General features: G+C 41.5%; 1 protein-coding gene across 1 annotated transcript in view; it reads right to left on the minus strand.

The window, feature by feature from the left end:
• Positions 1–4,252: 4,252 nt before the first annotated feature.
• Positions 4,253–25,847, minus strand: part of dicer1 (dicer 1, ribonuclease type III) — a 207,712-nt gene continuing 186,117 nt past the window's right edge. Inside the window, exons 27-29 of the mRNA XM_057859860.1 lie at positions 21,364–21,526; positions 14,715–14,790; positions 4,253–12,060 (exon numbers count right to left, since the gene is read on the minus strand). Of these exons, the coding sequence (XP_057715843.1) occupies positions 11,895–12,060; positions 14,715–14,790; positions 21,364–21,526 (405 nt within the window). The 3' untranslated portion in view covers positions 4,253–11,894. The remainder of the gene's footprint in view (positions 12,061–14,714; positions 14,791–21,363; positions 21,527–25,847) is intronic.

Below are 25,847 nucleotides of genomic sequence, written 5' to 3' on the forward strand. Positions count from 1 at the left end.
CAATCTTTTTCATTTCTAGCATGTATATGAGATATCCCAGCCTGAACACGACTGCATTGAAATATTACCCATTAGGCCTGGCGCCCCCTAGTGGGAACAGGAAATGGCCTTCTTTACGAGACAGGCTCCTCCTCCAAGGGAAAAAAATCTATTGACCTCAAACCTGTTTCAGGGGAGCCTCAAGACATGTGTTCAGGTCCCTGATGAAAAATATTGAGGTTTCGTTGAAGCGGAGAGGTCCAAACTGGAAGTGAAAATGACCGTCAACAATTTGTCTCGCCAAAAATTTTGAACAGTCATAACTCGGCAGATATGCAACATATCTGCGCCAAACTTTCCGTGTTTGTTGAGAGTCATACCCTGAAGGTTCTTGTAGGGGTCATTTGCATCAACTCTACAGTGCCAACTAGTGGCGACAGAGAGAAGTTTTAAAAAAGGCCTTTCCTATTGGGTTTTTTCAACATAGAGCAAGGAAATTTGGGGAGTAGATACCTTATGCAAAACTGCTCCAAAAAGTCTCTTGCACCCATATTCCAAATCCAACAGGAAATCGGGTATTTTGGATCGAATGTGAAATTTTCATTGGTTCACAGTAAGAGTTTACATTTGGAGGCTTGAATATGCATAAAAACTCACCAAAATTTGCACATACATGCGGCTTTGGATAACGTTCGATAATCTTGCAACGTTACGAAACAATTTAACAAAATGGCTCAGTGGCGCCCCCTTGAAATTTTCAAAAAGGCCTCTCCATTTAGGTTTTTCTAACATAGAGTGATGAAATTTGGAGAGTCAAAACTTTGTGCAAAACTGCTCCAAAAAGTCTCTTGCACACACATTCCAAATCCTACAGGAAATCGGGTATTTTGGATTGAATGTGAACTTTTTATCAGTTTACAGTGTGCACATTTTACACCTTGGCACCTAGGGAATTAGTTTGATCATTCTCAAAATTGGTGAGACTGTTCATGAGGCATATGAAATCTTAAGTTATAAAAATGGTGTGTTTTCATTCACGGGCCTGACCTGGGCGGGGCGCCAAATTCTTCCATTTTTTCGCCAAAACACCGAATTCGGAAAATGACTGATAACTCCCTCATACAACGTTCAATCTATTTTAAATCTGGCATGTGTGTGAGGTATACCAGCCTGAGCAGGACTGGATTGAAAATTTACCATTTGTGCCTGGCGCCTCCTAGTGGGAACAGGAAATGCCCATTTTTACGGGACACACTCCTCCTCTAAAGGGAAAAAATCAATCTACCTCAAACCTGCATAAGGGAAACCTTAAGACCTGTCTTCAGGTGCCTGATGAAAAATATTGAAGTTTCGTTGAAGCGGAGGGGTCCAAACAGGAAAGTGAAAATGACTGTCAACAATTTTTCTCTCCAAAAACTTTGAACAGTCATAACTCGGCAGATATACAAGATATCTGCGCCAAACTTCCTGTGCTTGTTGAGAGTCATACCCTGAAGGGCCTTGTAGGGGTCATTTGCATCAACCCTACAGCGCCAACTAGTGGCGATAGAAAGTCACTCGTTTTTCCAATACATGTCCAGTTCTCTTCAGGTTGGTCATTGTAGTTTCAAGACCTATTAAAATACGTATTTACGGCCCATGTCCACGTGTCTCTGTCTGTTGCCGTGACGACCCTTTGTTCACCATTTAAAGGAAATATTTTTTTTCAGAGACTCAGGCAGTTTATAGAGCCACAATATTTGGCACGCTTGGTCGAATTGGCCCAGTTAGAAGATTAATTTTGGTTTTGAATAAGGGCTTGGCTGCATAGCTCAGTAGTGGCTCCTTTTTTGTAGTACTCTCTCCAATAGGGGTTTTTATCTCTTGGGTGTGGGAATGTAAATAGGCGACTTTCGAGCATGTTAGGTTCTAATGAGATGATTAGAGAGGAGGATCTGCCACCACCCTGACCTGCACACAGTCCGAGTTGCGTGACGTCCGAGTTGCGCTAGATTGTGAGGGCCCGTTCAGTCCTGCTTGCAGGCCTAGTTATTATTATTATTATTTTTATTTTTTTTCATGGCAAATGAAAATGGCCAATTTGAAGGCCTGAACATGCTCAAAAACTCACCAAAATTTGCACATACATCCGGCTTCGCGAAAATTTCGAAAATTTAGCAACGTTTTTAAAAAAAATCAAAAAATGGCTCAGTGGCGCCCCCTTGAAATTTTAAAAATGCCCTTTGCTTTGATGTTTTTCAACGTAGAGCGATGAAATTTGGGGAGTGGATACGTTGTCCAGAGACGCTTCAAAAAGTCTGCAGCACCCATATTCCAAACCCAACATGGGAAGTTGAGGCAACCACGACCGTGAGTTGTGCTTGTCCATATTATATCATGCTTGCGGTCTCAATCTAAGTGCGCTGTGTAGTGAATGACACAAGCGCAGCATGAGAAGTAAAAGCTAAATTATCATCCCATTAAGCAATGCATTAAACTAGGCATTAGAAACCGATTCTTGTGCTCGCGATAGCCAAATTCTATCTCTACTATCGGTTCATTGAATATTTAATGGCTAATTACTGTCGAATGGTCACTTTACTATCGATACAACTGTATCTCTCACCTGTAAAACCGGATATCCGGTCGTATCGGTTTATCGTTCTCAAGCTTAGTAGTAAAGCATGATTTTTCATTATCCGGTCGTATCGGTTTATCGTTCTCAAGCTTAGTAGTAAAGCATGATTTTTCATTATATTCGTGTTGACCATGTGGCAGCTACGCGTTCCTCCGACGTCGGCCGGTTTGTCCGGCGGTACTCTCCAGCTGCTTCCCATGCGAGCTCTCCTGTCCGTAGTAGCAGGGGAACGAGCTGATTTTTCGCTTCAAAAAGTAAGACTTTCAGACGTCACTCAGTTCGGGTTAGCATGTCGGCTAGCTGTCACGCCTCTTGGTTTGTTTACATTATCCGAAGTCGGGGGGCAGGAAAATGTCAAAAGCCTGACTAACTACGGCGACATAATATAGCGTTCGGGAGGGGCGACAGTAAAGGTGAAGTCGACAGTTTTGACCATTATGGAGTAATTTTGCCATGTCGTACTGAATAAATGCATTTTTATTATTTCATATTCCATTTAGCACAAGATTGTTATTTGTCATGACCATACCATTCACTTAGCAATTGGGAAAAAATACTTTGATAAAAAGAATATCCTTTAAAAATATTGGAGTAGAGAGACTGAAACAATGACATTTTGTGGCTCTCTTCGTCGCATTTTCCTCGTAATGAATAATTACCCCTCAATGGGCTGCACACTAAATCAGATGAGCCCATTCTCCCGCTGACGTCATCCACCTGTTGGGGACGCTAGAGCCCTATGATGGTAGGCGTGGCTAGAAGGCAGATTAAATTTTGAAAACAAAATTTTGACACATGGCTAGACAGAAAAAAAAAAAAAAAAAAAAAGTCATTTTGGGAATATGAAACCCAATAAATCTATGAATTGAAAGAGTTAGGACATAACAGTACTATGCCACCACTTATCCAAAGCACACAGAATGTATTTGACAATGTCATCAAGAAAGATGAATCTGAAGTAGACATTAAATGTGGCAATGATATCACAGGCTAACAGTAAAAGTGACGTGAATTTCAAATCAAGATGAATGACATCATCTTCATAAAGCCAAGAGTTCACCCTGACGTACAGTAGAAGCGCCTGCATAATTTTTGTACGACTACATTCAAGATATCAAAACCCAGGTAAAAATTGATTTGTTATTAACGTTAGATTCATTTAAACCAGAAAGACTGGCTGCGAACACTCCTGTAACACCATTTACCATGTTTCCACGTCATCGACGGTCGCATCCATTTGGACGGGAAGTGCCGGTGTTGGGAAAAATAAGTTTGGCCTGTAAAATAAATTCGGTTTGGAGTTACTTTGCGTGCGCTAACTCCACACAAACTTATTTTACTAATACAGTGGGGCAAATAAGTATTTAGTCAACCACCAATTGTGCAAGTTCTCCTACTTGAAAAGATTAGCGAGGCATGTAATTGTCAACATGAGTAAACCTCAACCATTAGACAGAATGTGGAATAAAAAACAGAAAATAACATTGTTTGATTTTTAAAGAATTTATTTGCAAATCATGGTGGAAAATAAGTATTTTGGTCTATTTATATTTATATTTGGTATTTATATTTTATTATATTTGGTCTATACCAAAAGTTCATCTCAATACTTTGTTATGTACTCTTTGTTGGCAATAACGGAGGCCAAACGTTTTCTGTAACTCTTCACTCTTCGCTTCAGGTAAAGAAATCAATTGTGGGAGTATTATTAGAAAATGGAAGACATACAACACTTCTGATAATCTCCCTCGATCTGAGGCTACATGCAAGATCTCACTCCGTGGCGTCAAAATGATAACAAGAACGGTGAGCAAAAATCCCAGAACCACACGGGGGGACCTAGTGTATGACCTACAGAGAGCTGGGACCACAGTAACAAAGGCTACTACTATCAGTAACACAACGCGCCGCCAGGGACTCAAATCCTGCGCGGCCAGACATGTCCCCTTGCTGAAGCCAGTACACGTCCAGGACTGTCTGCGGTTCACTAGAGAGCATTTGGACGATCCAGAAGAGGACTGGGAGAATGTGTTATGGTCAGATGAAAACAAAATAGAACTCGTGTTTGGAGGAGAACGAATACTCAATTGCACCATACCCACTGTGAAGCATGGGGGTGGAAACATCATGCTTTGGGGCTGTTTTTCTGCAAAGAGACCAGGACGACTGATCTGTGTAAAGGAAAGAATCAATGGATGTATCCATGTATCGAGAGATGAAAATCTCCTTTCATCAGAGTGAAAATCTCCTTTCGTCAGCAAGGGCATTGAAGATGAGATGTGGCTGGGTCTTTCAGCATGACAATGATCCCAACCACACAGCCAGGGCAACAAAGGAGTGGCTTCGTAAGAAGCATTTCAAGGTCCTGGAGTGGCCTAGCCAGTCTCCAGACCTAAACCCCACAGAAAATCAGTGAAGGGGGTTGAAAGTCCTTGTTGCCCAATGACAGCCTCAAAACATCACTGCTCTAGAGGAGCTCTGCATAGAGGAACGGGCCAAAATACCAGCAACAGTATGTGAAAAGCTTGTAAAGACTTACAGAAAACGTTTGGCCTCCGCTATTGCCAACAAAGGCTACATAACAAAGTACCGAGATGAACTTTTGGAATTGACCAAATACTTATTTTCCACCATGATTTGCAAATAAATTCTTTAAAAATCAAACAATGTGATTTTCTGTTTTTTCCCCCCGACATTCTGTGTCTCATGGTTGAGGTTTAACCATGTTGACAATTACATGCCTCTCTAATATTTTCAAGTGGGAGAACTTGCTAAATTAGTGGTTGACTAAATACTTATTTGCCCCACTGTATACTGTGTATATTGGACTATTGAATGTTTTCTCACTGACACGTCAGAATTGCACTTACTGTACCTCAATTGCAGTCGTAGAATGTAACAAAGTACTTCATTAGTGTACTTAAGTACATTTTTGTGAATCTGCTTTGAGTACAAATATGAAGTGGTACTTTTCACTGTTACTTCACTCCATTTTACAGCACGAAGATGTACTTTTTACCCCACTACTTTTCACATTTTCGCCTGCGTTACATGTTACTTTTGTTTTTTTTTCTCACTGTGAAATGATAGTTTCGTTTCCATGCCTCCGGCGCAATCAATAAGCCCCGTGCAACTACCTGTATACTCTAATAGAGCACTAGAGGCAGCAACACGAGTACAAGCAGTTAGGCAGTTGAAGATATTGGTTCGAGCTTGTTAAGCTTCTGTTTATAGTGCAGTCAATTTTACTGCTTGTTTTTGTCTTTTCTGCACAGTTTTCAATAAAACTGAGCATTCAATGAATTATCTGTCCCTTTCTTTGAATATTGACTCAGATATCTGTACTTATGTATAATTAAAACAAAGAAAAAAAAACACGTATATTCTTTTACTTTTTACTTGTAAATTTTAAAGCAAATACCTTTTTGAGTAAATTTTTCCTTAGATACTTGTACTTTTACCAAAGTAATTTTTTGTTACACCTGTATCAGTACTATGACTTTAAAAAAGTGAATACAGGCAGTCCCCAGTTACGAAAGTTGTTCCTACGCTGGCAATGTAACCCGAATTTCCGCGCAAGTCGGACTTAACCCTTCAATACCCCTAAATCTCAAAATAACTATCCAAAAACATCGCCAAGACGTTGGAGTTACGTCCTAGCTAGACAGTGAGCTAAGCATCAAAATGATGGTCAGATGTCTTTGGGGTTTGTGGACTTCATTCAGCTGCTCATGACATCCACACTTGCAGAATAAAACTAAAATAAAATTGAAAATAAATCAGTTTCATCTACAATAGCGTTTGCGTTTATAATCAGCTGCTGAAACAGCAATAACAATACACACAAACGATTAGCATGTATCAGTTAGCGTCCGCACATCACCAAAAACGATCACATAAACTCAGCCCAAGTATTCAACCACAATTCAAAATGCACAATAAACATTACAAAATGTGTTATATACAAGTGTTGCTTCTGTGGATACTTCACAAACAACAAATGTGCACGCAGGCTTTTTTCCCCTCTCTCTTGGCTCTGCGACTTCGTGTGTGCGCGTGCACTCTTCTGCGTGTGTACATGCGCTCTTACTCGTGTGCAAAGGTACTACCTGCTCTGCGCTTCCTGCACCAAAATGAAGGAATACATCACAAGACAAAAGTCAACATAATTAAAAAAACAAAAACAAAACAAAAAAAAAACGACTGGAGACAAAATGGCGGATGAGACTCCGGCGTTGTAAAGTCGAAATCACATAAATCGGGTACGTCGTAACTAGGCATGTTTCAGTTACCGGTTTCAAGGTTTACCATGGTATTAAAACGTCACGGTTTCAAAACCAATATTTTTTTCCGTCACACCACGTACGGTATTAGCTATTTTTTATGTCCAAAAAATGCAGCGAGAAACGGAGCGGTCACCCCACCCCCTCCAGTTGTTGCTATGTCCGTCAGTGAAGCTACTCTGCGCTACAGACTAGAGATGAAACAATGGCTGAAGGTGGTGAGCTTTTTCCTCCATCAAAAATAAAACAAATCAGTGTATTTTGGCTACCGAAAAAGAAGCAGACGGCCGCAGATCAGTGGAGGAAGGACATCCCACGTGCAAGACGGAGAGTGGCTGCCAAGGGAGGCAACACCTCAAACTTGATTTCACATTTACGTGACCATCATCCGTCACTTTATACAAAATTGAAGGTAAGTAAACGCTGCCATTTACGTTTCCTACCAGCTACGGGACTTTTCCCCCAGCTTGTTTAGTGTGTCTAGCGATGGTAAAACCAATACTAACTATATATAAATACTATATACATAACTAGCTTGTTAATGAGGCAGATAATGTGGCTAGTTAGCATGCCAAGACTGCTAACCGGGTTCCTCTCTACCATTAGCCAACTTTTCTTAAGTTTTCCACACTAGGGTACTTGCCAACAGTCCTGGATCGTGCCGGACAAGCTGCAATACAGTATAGGGAATTCCGATTGGTACCGCCGCTGCCGACGGAACCAATCTGAACTTCTTTTATTGCGGGCTGCCCCACACAATCTGGGACTGTTGGCAACATTAATTCTTTCACCATTGTAAAAATCTGTTCAAAACAACATTTTCATAATACAGCCTGTGGTGTTTTTTCTCTCTGGTGAATTTCTGTGTTGAGAGGGTGTGTCTGTGTGTGTGTCTGTGTAAATAATGATTAAAATCACACTCTTTCTCTCCATTAATATTCAACTAATTAATACCGTATTGGCCCAGATATAAGACGGTGTTTTTTTGCATTAAAATAAGACTGAAAAAGTGGGAGCCATGTTATATTCGGGGTCTCGACATTATCCCCATTCACGACGCTAGATGGCGACCGATATCATTGAAGCGAATGCTGAACTTGAGGAGTAATGTTCTGTCATGACAGATCTCAGCTACTCTCAAGTTTAACCAGTTTGCATTATTTTATTGTAATGTTTTTCCTTATTCAGATTTGTTTCAAGACTACAGTTAGAGTTAGACCTCACTTTGATGGTTAATGCAGTTATTGCTATTGTGTTGTTTTATCACAATATATTGGTTTATTTACATTTCAAAAACCAGAAGCCATTCATTTACGAATGTGATTGCACTTTAGTTTACATATTTAAATGTTCAGGTATTAAGATTTCAATGAGGCAAAATAACATGCTTTTTCTCTCAAATATATTGTTATAATCATTTGTTTCAGATGTACTGTAATTATTTTCTGTATAAAAAATAATTTGGTGCTCAAAAAGTCTTTTTTCCAAACTTGAGTCTTGAAAACGAGGGGGTCGTCTCATAATCAGGGCCCTCTTATATTTGGGCCAATACGGTATTACCAGTAGTAATGGACACATCATCTCACCTCACCGCTCCAAACTTAACCCAGAAAAGGTGAACATGCTCACATTCCTGCATCATAACTTGGACTGAGTGAGAAATATGGAGAAAACGAGCAAGTCTCTGACATGTAGATGTGCCTGCAAAATATATATATTTTTTCAATTTTATTTAGAAGAGTTTACTTTTTATGGTAAATTATTTTTTATTTTTAAATTATTTTTGTTCTTGGTCTACGTTGAGCTACTTGAGCTGTGGCTGCAGGTTTACGTAAAGTTCGATGTATGTTAATTTTATTTAACATACTTATTATTTCTTGTTATTTTTATTTATTTTGACATTAAATTATTGTTGGTCTAATTTGCATATATGTTCTGAAAAATAAAAAATCCCATTCAAGGGATTTTTTTTTTTTTTTTTTTTTAACCCATGCATCTCAAAATAACACATTTTAGAACTATAATTGCAATACCGTGATACTGCGGTATTTTTGCTGACAGTTATCATAACAACAAAATCTCATACTGGCACATGCCTAGTCATAACCCGGGAACTACTTGTACTTTATCCACTACTGCTATACTGTTGTCTAGTTTGAATCATAAAAACTAACCTGGGGGAGAGGTTAAACTTTCGAGTCATAGTGACGGGAGCACCCTATGTCAAATACTTTATCTTTTACGTTGCTTTAAAGACGCCACATGATTAAACAATGAAGGTGGAACGGCAAGCTTGAGTTTGATTGGTATAATTGAGTCATGTGCTTATTGTTGCGACGTCTTATTGGTGAAACTGGTAGAGCTACTGTTGACATTGCTGGGCTGGGGGCTGTGAAGTCAAATATGTAGAATAAAGAGGAAAAATCGAACCACTAGTGTAACCCAAAGTAGTGAAGTAAGCGCAGTGTTCGTCACAAATCTACTCAAGTAAAGACTATTGCTCCGTAAAACTACTCTTAGAAGTGCATTTCTTTCTCAAAAAGCTACTCAAGTAAATGTAACGGAGTAAACGTGTTACTACCCACCTCTGGTTAAGAAGACCATCAAAATTGACATTGATACATTTCCGGGCTGTCCGGCATGATTATGAGTGCAATCTGATTACTTCCATAGGTTCACATAGCATCCAATTGGATTGTTTGTTTTTGTTTTTTTAATCCTGATAAACATTCTCAACCTAATGACAATAATTTTCTAATCTCAAAACTGGGGAGAAGATTCCCCACAGCTTGATGACAAAAAACAACGTCAAAATAAAAAGGCACCCCATAGAACAAAATACATCAAATTAAGAGGTATTACAGTTAGAGTGCAAAAAAGGTCAGAAATTCAAGCTTCATATTAAAAAAAAAAAATAGCACCCAACAAAAAGGAAAAAGCCAAATATGCATGCATGAGGTACTGAGGTGAAAATGGACATATTGACGAGAACAATATGACACCTGACAATAAGACAAACAACAATTTAAATGAACAATCTGTCAGGAGTCAGGACAAATAACATTAATGGGTTAATAGCTTGATTTTCCACGATTAATGTTTACCCCATAACTGCTAAAAGGATTTGTATTGGATTTCAAGAAAACACTTGCATGTCATAAATTGGCACCCACAAACATGAGTATATAAAGGGCAAGTTCAGAATTTTTGACATTAGGCTTGATCTTCGGGTTTAATGAGTCGGTGAAGTTGATTTCAACAAATTCCGTGCAGTTTGTCAGATATTTGTTAGTCTCCGGAGTGGCTAAACTAGTGCGAGTCAATGATACAATCTTATCATGCCAGTATAAAACAATCGATATTAACAGTCGAACATTGTCAAATACATTCAAAATACAGATCATTGTTTGAAATACCTACGAGGCCAAAACTGTCACACCAAATGGCCGTAATTGATTTTTTAAAATGCGTAATGCAACCACAATAAAGATGAGTGCTTTGGCCACTCGTGCTCATGCTGTATTCGAAGAAGGTCAACTCCCACCTTCCTCGAAGGCAGGATCAGTCTCCTGAGTTGATTGAAGGACGGCAAAATGGTGAAATGTGGAAAGTGATGGAAGAAAAATGGCAAAGGAAAGTTTCCTAAAATAAGAACGAGGAACAATATAAGCTGTGGGTACTTGCTGCTGGCTACTACATAAAAAAAAAAAAAAATCAGCTGTGATATCACGCCGCACTGCTCCCTGCAGAGCTGCTCGATTAGAAATGTTGCTGTTCCTACTACAATTATCGACATGCAATGGTAAGTTCTAATAACCTTATCCTGAAGACATACCCAACACAATTGATTGCATGGGTCTTTGGTGATTTTCATGTGAGCATATGTTGTTGTTTTTTTTATTGGCATACTGACTCGTGCTAGCTTGGCCACTTCGGAGCCCCGAAACTAAATAACAAACTGCACGGAATTTGTTGAAATCAACTCCACCCACAAATTAAACCCCTGCTAACTCGAAGATTCAGCCTAATGTCAAAAATTCTGAACTTCCCCTTAATGTGTGTAAAAAGACTGCAACATTGTGAAAATTCTGCAGAATACCGTCAAATTGATATTAAGTAGTTTGTATTTCTCTTGTCTAGTCGTAAACATAACAACAACAAAAATCTATTATTTTGTTGAAAGCCATTACAGGACAAAAAAACCCAATACTTGATCTATTCTTGGTATGAAAACATCTTTAAACCTGATAACCAAAATAATGCCACAATATTTAATCTCACGGTCATATACAAAATAATCAAAACACAAAAGAAATCCAGTTGGTACAGTTTTAGATGGGAACATGCCACCCAATTGTGGTTTGAATTACAGCCACTGGGAATGTTTTATAAGCCGATATTTTTTGCAGGATAGAACATCATTTGTGATTTTGAAACATATTTTTTTGAGTCAATTTGACCACAAAACTATCAAAATGACAGACCCTCAATGACAAAGTGTAAGAATGATTACAAATACAATTTCAAGGAAGTTTTCCAACACCACGTGTGTATGTGAGTGTTTCCCTCCAGTGTCATCTGGTCGCTACGTCTGCTGCTAGCATTTTCAAAGCAACTGTCATTTGCTTTTTTTTTCTTCTCCTTTTTGTCTCTCCCCATTATGCATGTTGATTTACAGTTTTATTGAACTATGTACAATGTGATTACATAACCTCATCTTAAAGAGAAAAAGACATTGCAACCTGACCATCTGAACACTTTGCTTAATGTTAATAAAATACTCATACACAAAAGCAAAGAGCGAAATCAAGATTGTGTTTGCGCAAAAAGGACTAAAGATATCAGACCTAAAAATCTGTTGGGGGGGGGGGGGGGGGGGGTCTTTTTCTGTTGCATCTCCAGTGTTTACTGGCTGCCTCAGATGCAAAGCAAACATAGTAATGTTTTGTGTTCGATAGCAAATACTTCTCCCCCCCCAAGCATCAATACTGTAGGTGCTTAATGCTGAGAGGAACTCAGTTGTTTTGGACCTGAGGTTGATTGGCTTTGAGGCTGCGCAGAGCTCGTCGGGCTGCTGCTGACTTGGCAATACGGTAGCTGCGTCCGACTCCTTTGAATTTCCCCTTTCCGACGACCTCCACGGTTACCCGGACCTTCCCGTCGTAGGTTCTTTCTGCAGGGCTGTGCACAATGGAGAGTATCAGAAAATGGTTTTATCAGCACATTTTCATATCAAATTATTGGGGCTGCAACCATACATAAACCCACGATACTAAAGGCCTAAACAATACTGAAAAAAACTATCATCGCGATTTTTGGGGGGTTTGTGATATTATAACTTGAAGAATTGTCATCAGATAACTTGAATAGCTCTGTTTGGGATAGGCCTGGGTGAAATTGGAAAACATTAATATTGCAATATATATTGCCAAGGCTGCACACTTACTTTTTGCATTGGTTGCACTGGTGGCGCACCAGCACAAAATGTAGGCTCACTCACATTTTTTATTGCATCACCTTTAACGCTATACTTTTAATACATTCATACAATTTATTCATTTCCCTCACGAGGGTCGCTGGGGTGCTGGAGCCTATCACAGCTATTTCCAGGCAGAAGGCGGGGTACACCTTGAACTGGTTGCCAGCCAGTCGCAGAGGACAAGAGGAAGGCCAGAGCCAGGATTGAACCCAGGATCCAAGAAATGTGAGGTGGACGTGCTAACCACTGTGATGTAATAATAATGTCATAATGTAAATCACTTTGACACAACAATACTGTAACTCAGGCCTATTTGACTCATCTACACTAAGACGGAAAATCTTTTTACCTTATAATTCGGACAATATTTTATACCTGGAGGGTGTGTTCAAATTATATAGGGATCACACTCTTCAGCCTCCCCAGTAAAGTCTTTTCAGGGGTGCTGGAGAGGAGGGTCTGTCGGGAAGTTGAATCTCGGATTCAGGAGGAGCAGTGTGGTTTTCGTCTCGGCCGTGAAACAGTGGACTAGCTCTACATCCTCGGCAGGCTCCTCGAGGGTGCATGGGAGTTCGCTCAACCACTCTACATGTGTTTTGTGGATATGGAGAAGGCGTTCAAACGTGTGCCTCGGGGAGTCGTCTAGGGGGTGCTCCAGGAGTACAAGGTACAGGGGCTGTTCGGTCCCTGTACGACCGGTGTCAGAGTTTGGTCCGCGTTGCCGGCAGAAAGTCAAAATCGTTCCCAGTGAGGGTTGGACTACCAGTGAGGGTTGGACTCCGCCAAGGCTGCCCTTTGTCACCGATTTTGTTCATAATTTTCATGGACAGAATTTCTAGGCGCAGCCGAAGTGTTGAGGGTGTCCGGTTTGGTGGCCTCAGCATTACATCTCTGCTTCTGCAGATGATGTGGTGCTGTTGGCTTCGTCAAACCTTGACCTCCAACTCTCACTGGAGTGGTTTGCGGCTGAGTGCGATGCGGTTGGGATGAAGATCAAGCATCTCCAAATACAAGACCATGGTCCTCAGCCAGAAAAGGGTGGCATGCCCTCTCCGATTAAGGGATGAGATCCTGCCCCAAGTGGAGGAGTTCAAGTATCTTGGGGTCTTGTTCACGAGTGAGGGTAGGAGGGAGCGGGAGATTGACAGGCGGAGCAGTGCAGCGTCTGGAGTGATGTGGACTCTGCACTGGTTCGTAGTGGTGAAGAAGGCTGTGAGCCAAAAAGCAAAGCTCTCGATTTACCAGTTGATCTACGTTCCTATAATCACCTATGGCCACGAGCTGTGGGTCGTGACCGAAACAAAAAGAACCCAGATACAAGCGGCCGAAATGAGTTTCCTCCGCAGGATGTCCGGGCTCTCCCTTAGAGATAGGGTGAGAAGCTTGGTCATCCGGGAGGGAGTCAGTGTCTAGCCGCTACTCCTCCGCGTTGAGAGATGACTCCTTGACGCAACCCTGGAGAGGTGTTCCAGGCATGTCCCACCAGCGGGAAGCCCCGGGGACGACCCAAGACACGCTGTAGATACCATGTCTCTCGGCTGGCCTGGGAACGCCTTGGGATCTCACCGGAGGAGATGTTTGAAGTGGCCGGGGAGAGGGAAGTCTGGCCTTCACTGCTAAAGCTGCTGCCCCCACGACCCATACCACGAGCCCCTCCCGGCCCGGTTGCACCTCTGTCCCCTTGGCCATCTGCTTCCCCAGGCCTGTGGCAGCTGCCACTGCCCCTCTGTCGGCTTAGTTGCCGGCGGGGCCCATGGGGCCTGGGGTGGGGCTTGTTATCCCCTGCCGGTGAGGTGGGTATCCCCTGGTCTCCGGCGCTCGGGGTGGCGCCTATCTGGAAGTGCGGGTGGCGTTGTTGTGGGGTGCTGGGGGTTGTCGGGGGTATGTCGGGGCCCTGGTGCTTCTCTCGTCCTGCGGCCGGCGGACGAGGCCATGCCTGCGGGAGCCTGCCTTTAAACTAACGCACTCTTCACTTTGCAGGCTAAAGTACTTAGTGCATGTCTTTTTTCCATTAGCCTCAATGTAGCAATGCTAATGTTTTACAATGTTCAAAATAGATGTTTTTTTTTTGTTTAATTCTATGGTGTGTTGATGGCCAATAAATATATGTGAAAGGAACTGGAATCCCATATGCAATCAACACGCACGTGTTCCAAGTGCACACAGCAAACGCAAACAAGCATGCACAAATGTATACATGCACGCATGCGATGTTAAATCATTGCCAGGGAAGTTACCGACTCCATTTTTATTAACAGTGCGATTAATTGACTTATTGCGTCAAGCTTAGTCTTGAATCCCTTCAGTTCTTGACAGTTCACATGCAGGAAAAGAATTGAACACACATTTTACTTACCTGAACTTAGCAGTTTCTGGTTCCATTTCGAGTAACTCCCTTACAGGTGACCGTGGTACATTTGCAGAGAATTTCTCTGCAGATCATACAAGGGTTGGACAATTGTGATCGAAAGTACATTACAACTTTACGTATTAATTTTAAACCTCTAGATCAGGTGTTCCCCAAACTTTACAGGCTGCGAAGACCAAAATTAACAGCTAGGCTGACCTATTTATTATTGAGTGGAGGGGAGTTAAAGAGGTTGGTTTCACGGTACATTGTGGAGGAAATGCTGCTGCTGAAACTACTGATGCACTGTTGTTTTGTGTCATTATATAGAAGATTCCTGCTACTGTGAAGTACAATCTTCCTCATGAATTTCGTTTTCATTCGACCTGAAGAAAGTGTATGCTGAAACGGAACGCAATGTCAAAATTGAGATGATGGCGTGACTTTGTGTCAACTGCAGTTAATATTATGACGGCGGATAACAGGAGTTTTATGGAAGTGATGATGCACTGTAAGCATTGTTATAATGCTTTGTTTGATTTAAATTCAACTTTATATACATTGCTGATGCTGCACCAATAAGAATAATGTTAACTAGAAACTGCAATTTCGGGAGAAATTACACACCTTGGTCTTTCCTCTGTGGAGATACAAATCTTAGCCCCACTCAGGTCTATCAATAGAATGGACCATAATGCCAGTCAATGCACTAAACAAAGTAAAAGCCATTAGAAAAGATTGGGAGAATTGGACGTCCATGGCCGTCAATGGCATCACCCTCCATAAGCGGCAATCCAATCGGGGACATTTGGGGGACACGTCCTAATGATATCTAGTCATTTTTTGTTGATTTTGGGGGGGAAAAAAAAATTCCTATTGAAAATGAATGGGAAAAAATTTGGACGTCCATGGACGTCAATGGTATCAATTTACATAAGCGTCAATAGAATCCAAGTACATTGGCATCAATAGAATGAACAAACATGAAGAAATGCCATTGGAAATGAATGGGAAGTTTGGACGTCCATGGACGTCAATGGCATCATCCTCCATAAGCGGCAATGCGATCGGGGACATTTGGGGGACACGTCCTAATGATATCTAGTCATTTTCTGTTGATTTGGGGAAAAAAAAAAATTTCCCATTGAAAATGAATGGGAAAAATTTTGGACGTCCATGGACGTCAATGGCAGCACCCCCCATAAGCGTCAATTGAGTTGGGGACGTTTGGGGTATACGTCCTATTGATATCTGGTCATTTTCTGTTGATTTGGAGAAATGTAGTTTTTTCCCCATTGAAAATGAATGGGAAAAATTTTGGACGTCCATGTAAGTCAATGGCGGCACCCTTCATAAGCGTCAATGGAATTGGGGAAGTTTGGGGGACACGTCCTATTGATATCTGGTCATTTTCTGTTGATTTGGGGTAATTTTGTTTTTTCCCCATTGAAAATGAATGGGAAAAATTTTGGACGTCCATGGCAGTCAATGGCATCGACATCCATATAATCAATTGAATCCAAGTACATTGGCATCAGTAGATTCGACATGCATGGCCGTCAATGGCATCAATGCAATGTAAATTCCATTGGAAATCCCATTGGAAGTGAATGGAACTTTTCCCATTCGAAATGAATGGGATAGTTTTTGGCAAATTTCCGAGGAAGCGTAATTTTTTTCCAAATTCTGTATACAACTTTTATGCCCCTCACCGTCCCGGAATTTTTGATGCCCAAATTATGTGATTTGGTCAAAAATTGTAGGACTAGATACATTTTGAAACTTTTTTTTTTGTCACGGAAAATTGCCGTTTACGGACGAACGGAAAAATTTTCGGGGCCATTTGTAAAGTTTCCTGTGTCACGCGAAAATTCCGGTCGTGCCGATACTTGAACGGTGCCGATCGGTCTAACGGTTCGGGCTGTGAAGCGCGCGTTTTTTTTCCATTCAAAATGAATAGGAAAGTTTTTGGCAAATTTCCGGGGAACCGTAAATTTTTGCCAAATTCTGTATATAACTTTTATGCCCCTCACCGTCCCGGAATTTTTGATGCCCAAATTATGTGATTTGGTCAAAAATTGTAGGACTAGATACATTTTGAAACTTTTTTTATTTTTCGGAAAATTGCCGTTTACGGGCGAACGGAAAATTTTTCGTGGCGGTTTGAAAAATTCCCATCGTCACGCGAAAAATCCGGTCGTGCCGATACTTCAACGGTGCCGATCGGTGCTACGGTTTGGGCTGTGCGTTGGCTCAAAAAAACGCGGAGAATTATTGAATAATAATAATAATAATAATAATAATTATAATAATAAAGTTGCACAATAACAATACCTTGTTCTTTCCCTTGGAAAGACCAAGGTAATAAGATCTGTTGTCATTCTGTGGTGAAGGGTAGCCGCAGTAAGTAGCTGAAAAAGTAACAGGTGATGTAACTCAGTTACTTTTGCAATAAAGTAATCTGCAGAGGAAATAAATTACTATATAAATCAGTAATTAGAGGTCAGTATTCAGATTACTCTTTTTTTTTAGGAACTGTGGCAACATATTTAATAATTAACCCCTTCAGACCTAAGCATGCTGCTGAAGGACATGACGCATTCGCGTCTCTAAACCAATAAATACACGAAATTTATTTGCTATCGACACTTCAAGGAGATGATTGGGCTAAACTTTACTCATCGAAATCACATCTTGAAGTTTAGCACGCTCTCTTTGCTTTTTTTGGCTGTTTTAAAATGGCTGTCAAAACGCAACTTCAAAAAGGCCAACGTAAGTGCTCATTTCTTATCAAAAACGCATATTTATGTGAAGGTTAATCAAACGAACTTGCTTTCTTTATAATTTGAAAATATATCACGGTATTTCTTTAGAAGTTTTTTTTTCCTAATTCGAGTGTGCCACACAGTAGACATCCGCGGTAATGCGGTGTAGTTCGACAATTATATGACTGGTGATACAAGGTGTGATGCCACTGTTTATTCATTGTGAAAATGTGTATTTCTATTCTGATTGTACATAATGTTCTAGTGTATAAGGTTGCAGACTTCCTTGAATGTCTCCTAAATGGAGATTTATCTGAACTTGACTCCTTGGGTTCAGAAAATGAGGAACAGTGTGAAATTAGCGGTAATCTTTCCAAAGTAAGTGTTTGTACACACATACACGTTGTTTTCAACAATTTCATGTTTTATATGAGGGAGGATCCAAGTGACCAAAAAGGACGCATTCAGATAGCATCACAGGACTTTCACGCCAGTCTTTGACACTTCCTTTTCACTTCCTCAAACTGATGAAAATCAGCCGATGAATCCATTTCAATATTTCAAAAAGTATATTGTATACCAAATAAAATCTTCTATATAATGGTTGACAACACTAATATTTATGTTTTACAAAGTGGCTCACTAATATCTCTTCAAACCAAATTCAAGTGAAATCAGAACCCTGATGGCAAGGGCGTAGGTTTGGTCTCAACATTGGTAGGGACGATATAACAGCATAACCTGCATGTACACTTTTTGCTGGGGACGGGACATTAACAAGACCAAACAGTTTGGGTGAGCGGGGCAAAAGGCCACATTTCTCATGAATATGAACCTAAATAATTGATAGGCTAAATGATCAATGTTAAATAAATCAGTATCGAGTGATAATAACTTTTATGTGCATTGGTTCAGGTGATACACTGTTCGATTCAAACCTCTGTTTTAAAAAATTACTAAAGAAATATTTTTGAAAACCAGAATAAATGTTTTTTATTAGCAAACATAAACAAAATGAAAATCATTCCCTAATATTGGTAGGGTCAATTTTATCCTTACAATTTATGGGAAGACAACCTAAATTCCCTATATAACTGAACTGATTATATAATGCAAATAAGGTTGCTTAAAAGTTGGTGGGGACAATTTTAGCATCCTGAAAAGTTGGTAGTGTTATGTCCCACCCGTCCCTATTCAAACCTACACCCTTGCCTGATGGGTCTTCACCTTGCCATGGGAGTGATGAAGATGCCAATGGTCTCCATGTACTGGGAAGGTGCGATCGACAGTAGTATTTTCGAAAATACAATGCCCCGTGACAGATTTTTCCAGCTCCGGTCAAATTTGCATTTGGTGAACAATTTAGAGAAGTGCTTTGTGCCACACCACAACTGCTTCCTGGCTGTTTATTGAGAATAAGATAAGGTGACAGTAGCCACGTTTACGTGCTGACTTTTATTCATACCGATTCAAATCATTCCGAATGGAAATTTCAGATAGCTGTTTACATGTCGCTTCATCTATTCCAATCCAGCGTTTACATGTGACTGCCTTTATGTCCCAAAAGGACATTTGACAACTGCCGTCTGACATGCGCAGATTAATCAAAACAAAGCGTCACGTTGCAAAACATGGAGATCGATCGTCGGAGTGTTGCTGTTTTAACTTTAACCCACTTGTTGTGTTTGTGGGGTCGTATCCGCTTCTGCTGTTTTGCTCTTTTGCCTTGTAGTAGCCGGTTTTCCACCGGTTTCTAATCTGGTCAACGCTCCGGTCTACTCCGGCTTCGTGTAACCTCTCGTGAACTTTTTTAAATAGTTCACTGTTCCTCGTTTTACGCCCGTCTAAGCGAGCAATTATATTCAATTCTTTTAAAGTTTGAATTAAATACAATCTTTCCGCTGGACTGCAATTAGGTGCGCTGTGCTTGGAAGCCATGTTGCAAGTGACGTTACTTACGTCACAAAGTGACGTCACCACGTCAGTACGGAGCATGTGCAGAAAGAACGCAACCAGACACCATTCCGCTTCCCTGTTTACATGATATAATTTTACTTCTAATCGGTTTGGGAAAAGGAATATTCCACCCCTGTGAATCGGAATGAAATTCCATTCAGTTTGGGCCTGTTCATTCCGAATGAGGTGTTTATATGGAACACATTTATTCGGTTTGAACAAATATTCCGATTGTAATTGGAATATTTGGCTCCATGTAAACGTGGCAAATGTTCAATACCAAGTGTAATTGCCAAGTTTTATAATTTAATGAAAGCAAGGTTCAGATGTCATATCTTTCTTTTTGTAGATTCAGCAATTGACTGTTGATGACCTTGGCTGTTTCCTGCCATTTCTGGACAAGGAAGTTCAAGTACATTTTCATGTTCGAATTTATTCTATGTTAGCTTTGTTAAGTTGATATGACAATTTATGGCCACATTATCCTGGCCAGTAGGATGCTCCTGTGACCACATAAAAAAATAAATAAATAAATAAATAAATAAAAAAAACGCATGAACTATCACCGACCAAAAAAATTGCACTTTGTTCTGGTGATTGAGCACAGTAAAGATCAGCAAAGGTTTTTTTTTTGCCCATCAGAAAAAAATGCGGGTCTGAAAGGGATAACAAGCAAGCATCTCAATAGCATCGTTTGTTGTTCCTGTTTTTGTTGATTCGCGACAATTAATGTTAGCAAGCTAAGTGCATGCGTATTTATTAAAGATGTCCCGATCCGATCACGTGATCAGAAATCGTGTCGATCACGCCATTTTCTAATTTAAAAATATATTGATGTTTTTCTGCTTCATGCGTGTACAGTGCCACACTCTCCCTCCTGCTGCTTTTCTTGGTCAGTAGTGCCCTGAAGTTAGCTATTTAAAGTTAACGATGATTGACAGGCTCAGCTCCTTCTTCACCACACCAAAGGTGAAGCTCTTGATTTACCGGTCGATCTACGTTCCTACCCTCACCTATGGTCACGAGCTGTGGGTCGTGACCGAAAGAACAAGATCCCGAATACAAGCGGCCGAAATTCGCAGGGTGTCCGGGCTCTCCCTTAGAGATAGGGTGAGAAGCTCGGTCATCCGGGAGGGGCTTGGTGTCGAGCCGCTACTCCTCCGCGTTGAGAGGAGCCAGCTGAGGTGGCTCGGGCATCTGGTTCGGATGCCTCCTGGACGCCTCCCTGGAGAGGTGTTCTGGGCATGTCCCACCGGCGGGAGGCCCCAGGCTCGACCCAGGACACGCTGGAGAGACTGTCGCTCGGCTGGCCAGGGAACACCTTGGAATCCCGCCGGAGGAGCTGGCTGAAGTGGCTGGGGAGAGGGAAGTCTGGGCTTCCCTGCTGAAGCTGCTGCCCCCGCGACCCGACCCCGGACTAAGCGGAAGATAATGGATGGATGGATGATTGAAAGGGATGTAACTTTGATTTTGTCAGAGAAGCTTGGTAGCTCTACCATCAAAGGTGCACATGTGTCAATCAACGTTTAGCTTGTTAAACACTAGTGGTGCTGTGGCAACTCATTGTGTAAGTGTAAGCAATTTTCTACATTATTCTTGTTTAAATTCACATTATGAAGGTGGCACGGAGGGACAGGAACATGTTTATAACTTTTGTTCCCCCCCAAATGTTTTTTTTTTTTTTTTTCATATCGGCTCGGGACTCGGTATCAGCAGATTCTCAAAACCAGGTGATTCAGACTCAGGTGCAAAAATATGTGATTGGAACATCCCTAGTTTTTATAAAAAACTCTGTATATAATTTAAGTTCCATGGAGAGTGCTTAAAAAAGGTTGGGGAACCACTGGAACAAACATGTCCAACATATGTGCAGTCAATTAATATTTAGCCATTATTAGTCTTTCACAACTAGAGGACGAAAGGATTTTTTTCCTCACCGATAAGTGGCCTCATCATCGGATAATAAACTTGCCACACTTTCTCCAATGACATGCCACTGTCCATGTAAATGGCTCCAGCGAGCGACTCGAAAATATCGCCCATAGCCTTGGGGACTTCAATGTCTTCTTCTTTCTCCTCATCTTCTTCAGAGCGTCGAAGCTAAGATGAATTAAAAAAAAAAAAAAAATTCAAGTAATGAAAGTACAAAAATAAACAGTAACACTTCACAATATTACACTTTACAATAAAAACAAAAGTTCCAGCATCATCACCTTGTCAAGACTCAAGAATCTGCAATGGACAATGTGTCAAGAGTCAAGAATCTGCATTGGACATGGTGATGATTAGAGGCGTGCGAAATTTCCGATTCTTAGATTATTCACGATTCGGATGTGAAAGATTTGAGAACGATTCACAAACATCTAAATTCCGATTATTGAATTATAACAGGTAAAGCAGAACTAAGACACAGTCAGTGCGGTGTTCGGCACGCAATGAGGAATGGAACGAGAGTAAATATCATGTACAACTCATGCCGCTAGATAAAAAAATAATAATACCTGACTGCGGCCGACAGCTGCTTCAAACAACGCCCAGTTGCTAGTTGCTAAAAACATATGGACACATACGGCTATAATAGATATCACATATATATACACGTATATGTACAGTGCCTTGCAAAAGTATTCGGCCCCCTTGAATCTTGCAACCTTTCGCCACATTTCAGGCTTCAAACATAAAGATATGAAATTTAATTTTTTTGTCAAGAATCAACAACAAGTGGGACACAATCGTGAAGTGGAACAACATTTATTGGATAATTTAAACTTTTTTAACAAATAAAAAACTGAAAAGTGGGGCGTGCAATATTATTCGGCCCCTTTACTTTCAGTGCAGCAAACTCACTCCAGAAGTTCAGTGAGGATCTCTGAATGATCCAATGTTGTCCTAAATGACTGATGATGATAAATAGAATCCAAATGTGTGTAATCAAGTCTCCGTATAAACGCACCTGCTCTGTGATAGTCTCAGGGTTCTGTTTAAAGTGCAGAGAGCATTATGAAAACCAAGGAACACACCAGGCAGGTCCGAGATACTGTTGTAGAGAAGTTTAAAGCCGGATTTGGATACAAAAAGATTTCCCAAGCTTTAAACATCTGAAGGAGCACTGTGCAAGCCATCATATTGAAATGGAAGGAGCATCAGACCACTGCAAATCTACCAAGACCTGGCCGTCCTTCCAAACTTTCTTCTCAAACAAGGAGAAAACTGATCAGAGATGCAGCCAAGAGGCCCATGATCACTCTGGATGAACTGCAGAGATCTACAGCTGAGGTGGGAGAGTCTGTCCATAGGACAACAATCAGTCGTACACTGCACAAATCTGGCCTTTATGGAAGAGTGGCAGGAAGAAAGCCATTTCTCAAAGATATCCATAAAAAGTCTCGTTTAAAGTTTGCCACAAGCCACCTGGGAGACACACCACACATGTGGAAGAAGGCGGTCTGGTCAGATGAAACCAAAATTGAGCTTTTTGGCCACAATGCAAAACGATATGTTTGGCGTAAAGGCAACACAGCTCATCACCCTGAACACACCATCCCCACTGTCAAACATGGTGGTGGCAGCATCATGGTTTGGGCCTGCTTTTCTTCAGCAGGGACAGGGAAGATGGTTAAAATTGACGGGAAGATGGATGCAGCCAAATACAGGAACATTCTGGAAGAAAACCTGTTGGTATCTGCACAAGACCTGAGACTGGGACGGAGATTTATCTTCCAACAGGACAATGATCCAAAACATAAAGCCAAATCTACAATGGAATGGTTAAAAAATAAACGTATCCAGGTGTTAGAATGGCCAAATCAAAGTGCAGACCTGAATCCAATCGAGAATCTGTGGAAAGAGCTGAAGACTGCTGTTCACAAACATTCTCCATCCAACCTCACTGCGCTCGAGCTGTTTTGCAAGGAAAAATGGGCAAGAATGTCAGTCTCTCGATGTGCAAAACTGATAGAAACATACCCCAAGCGACTTGCAGCTGTAATTGGAGCAAAAGGTGGTGCTACAAAGTATTAACGCAAGGGGGCCGAATAATATTGCACGCCCCACTTTTCAGTTTTTTATTTGTTAAAAAAGTTTAAATTATCCAATACATTTTGTTCCACTTCACGATTGTGTCCCACTTGTTGTTGATTCTTGACAAAAAAATTAACATTTTATATCTTTATGTTTGAAGCCTGAAATGTGGCGAAAGGTTGCAAGGTTCAAGGGGGCCGAATACTTTTGCAAGGCACTGTATATGCAAAATGACAGACGACGGCGACGTTAAAACATATAAAGAGAATTAGATACGAAATGACAGACTTGCCGTTTAGTAGTTGCCGCGTTGTAAACAACCGCCATCTTAAAGCAGTAGACTTCTCTTGAAGGCTCTGTTGCAGCGAACCTAAATAACGTTTTATCTAAAATACTCCTTAGTTGACAAAATCTTGACTTGAATCTATCTTTAAATGAAAAAACAGTTTTAAAACATTGACATGTCAAAATTAGACAGAAGGGAAATTATGGAATAACGATAGTAATTTTAACAACTTTAACAATTGATTCACATCATTAAATTAACTGAATGTATTTTAAAGCTGCTGATACAGAATGGGGACTTGAGTATTTTATTTACTGTTTCTAACTGTTAACTTGATAATGAAATATTAGTTTGGTTTAGCCTGAGAGGATTTTTGAACAATTTTTGAACTAATGTACAACATATTATAGGTGCGGGGGGTAAAATCAATAATCGATTTATAATCGAATCGGAGCCTCTGAATCGTAATCGAATCGTTAGGTGCCCAAAGATTCACACCTCTAGTAATGATGCTTGAACTTTTGTTTGGTGCTGTTCCAGTGAGATTTAGAAAGATGACTGCCTGAAGAAAACATCAAAATTCATTCAGTCCTTGATGATATGGGGCTGCATTTCAGGCAAAGGCACTGGGGTGATTAAATCTTCCATAAATGCACAAGTTTACGTTGAAATTTTAGACAGCTTTCTTATCCCTTCAATTGAAAATATGTTTGTCATTTTCCAAGATGACAATGCATCATGCCACAGAGCTAAAACTGTTAAAGCATTCCTTGGAGAAAGACTCATCCAGTCAATGTCATGGCCTGCAAATAGCCCAGATCTCAACCCTATTGAAAACCTGTGGTGGAAATTGAAAAAAAAAAAGGTCCACAACAAGGCTCCGACCTGCAAGGATGATCTGGCAACTGCAATTAAAGAGAGTTGGCATCAAATTGATGAAGTAAACTCATCAAGTCCCCCCCAATGAGTCATCACCTTATCGTGGTGGAGGGGTTTGCGTGTCTCAATGATCGTGGAGCTATGTTGTCTGGGGCTTTAAGCCCCTGGTAGGGTCACCCATGGCAAACAGGTCCTAGGTGAGAGGCCAGACAAAGTATGGCTCAAAAAGACCCCTTATGATGAGCAACATTAATGAACCCCAGTTTCCCTTGCCCGGACGCGGGTTACCGGGGCCCCCCTCTGGAGCCAGGCCTGGAGGTGGGGCTCGAAGGCAAGCGTCTGGTGGCCGGGCCTGTCCCCATGGGGCCCGGCCGGGCTCAGCCCGAAAAGGCAACGTGGGTTCCTCTTCCCATGGGCTCACCACCTGTGGGAGGGGCCAAAGGGGTCAGGTGCGTAGGGAGTTGGGCGGCAGCCAAAGGCGGGGGCCTTGGCGGTCCGACCCCCAGCTGCTGAAGCTAACTCTTGGGACATGGAATGTCACCTCTCTGGCAGGGAAGGAGCCTGAGCTGGTGTGTGAGGCAGAGAAGTTCCGACTAGATATAGTCGGACTCCCCTCCACACACAGCTTGGGTTCTGGTACCAATCCTCTCGAGAGGGGTTGGACTCTCTTCCACTCTGGAGTTGCCCATGGTGAGAGGCGCCGGGCAGGTGTGGGCATACTTATTGCCCCCCGACTTGGCGCCTGTACGTTGGGGTTTACCCCAGTGGACGAGAGGGTAGCCTCCCTCCGCTTGCGGGTGGGGGGACGGGTTCTAACTGTTGTTTGCGCTTATGCACCGAACAGCAGTTCAGAATACCCACCCTTTTTGGAGTCCTTGGAGGGTGTGCTAGAGAGCGCCCCCTCTGGGGACTCCCTCGTTCTACTGGGGGACTTCAACGCTCACGTGGGCAATGACAGTGAGACCTGGAGGGCCGTGATTGGGAGGAACGGCCCCCCCCCGATCAGAACCCGAGTGGTGCTCTGTTATTGGACTTCTGTGCTCGTCACGGTTTGTCTATAACGAACACCATGTTCAAACATAGGGGTGTCCATATGTGCACTTGGCACCAGGACACCCTAGGCCGCAGTTCGATGATCGACTTCGTAATCGTGTCATCGGACTTGCGGCCACATGTTTTGGACACTCGGGTGAAGAGAGGGGCGGAGTTGTCAACTGATCACCACCTGGTGGTGTG

The sequence above is a fragment of the Corythoichthys intestinalis genome, chromosome 15 (genome assembly GCF_030265065.1).
Source record: "Corythoichthys intestinalis isolate RoL2023-P3 chromosome 15, ASM3026506v1, whole genome shotgun sequence".
Classification (NCBI taxonomy): domain Eukaryota; kingdom Metazoa; phylum Chordata; class Actinopteri; order Syngnathiformes; family Syngnathidae; genus Corythoichthys; species Corythoichthys intestinalis.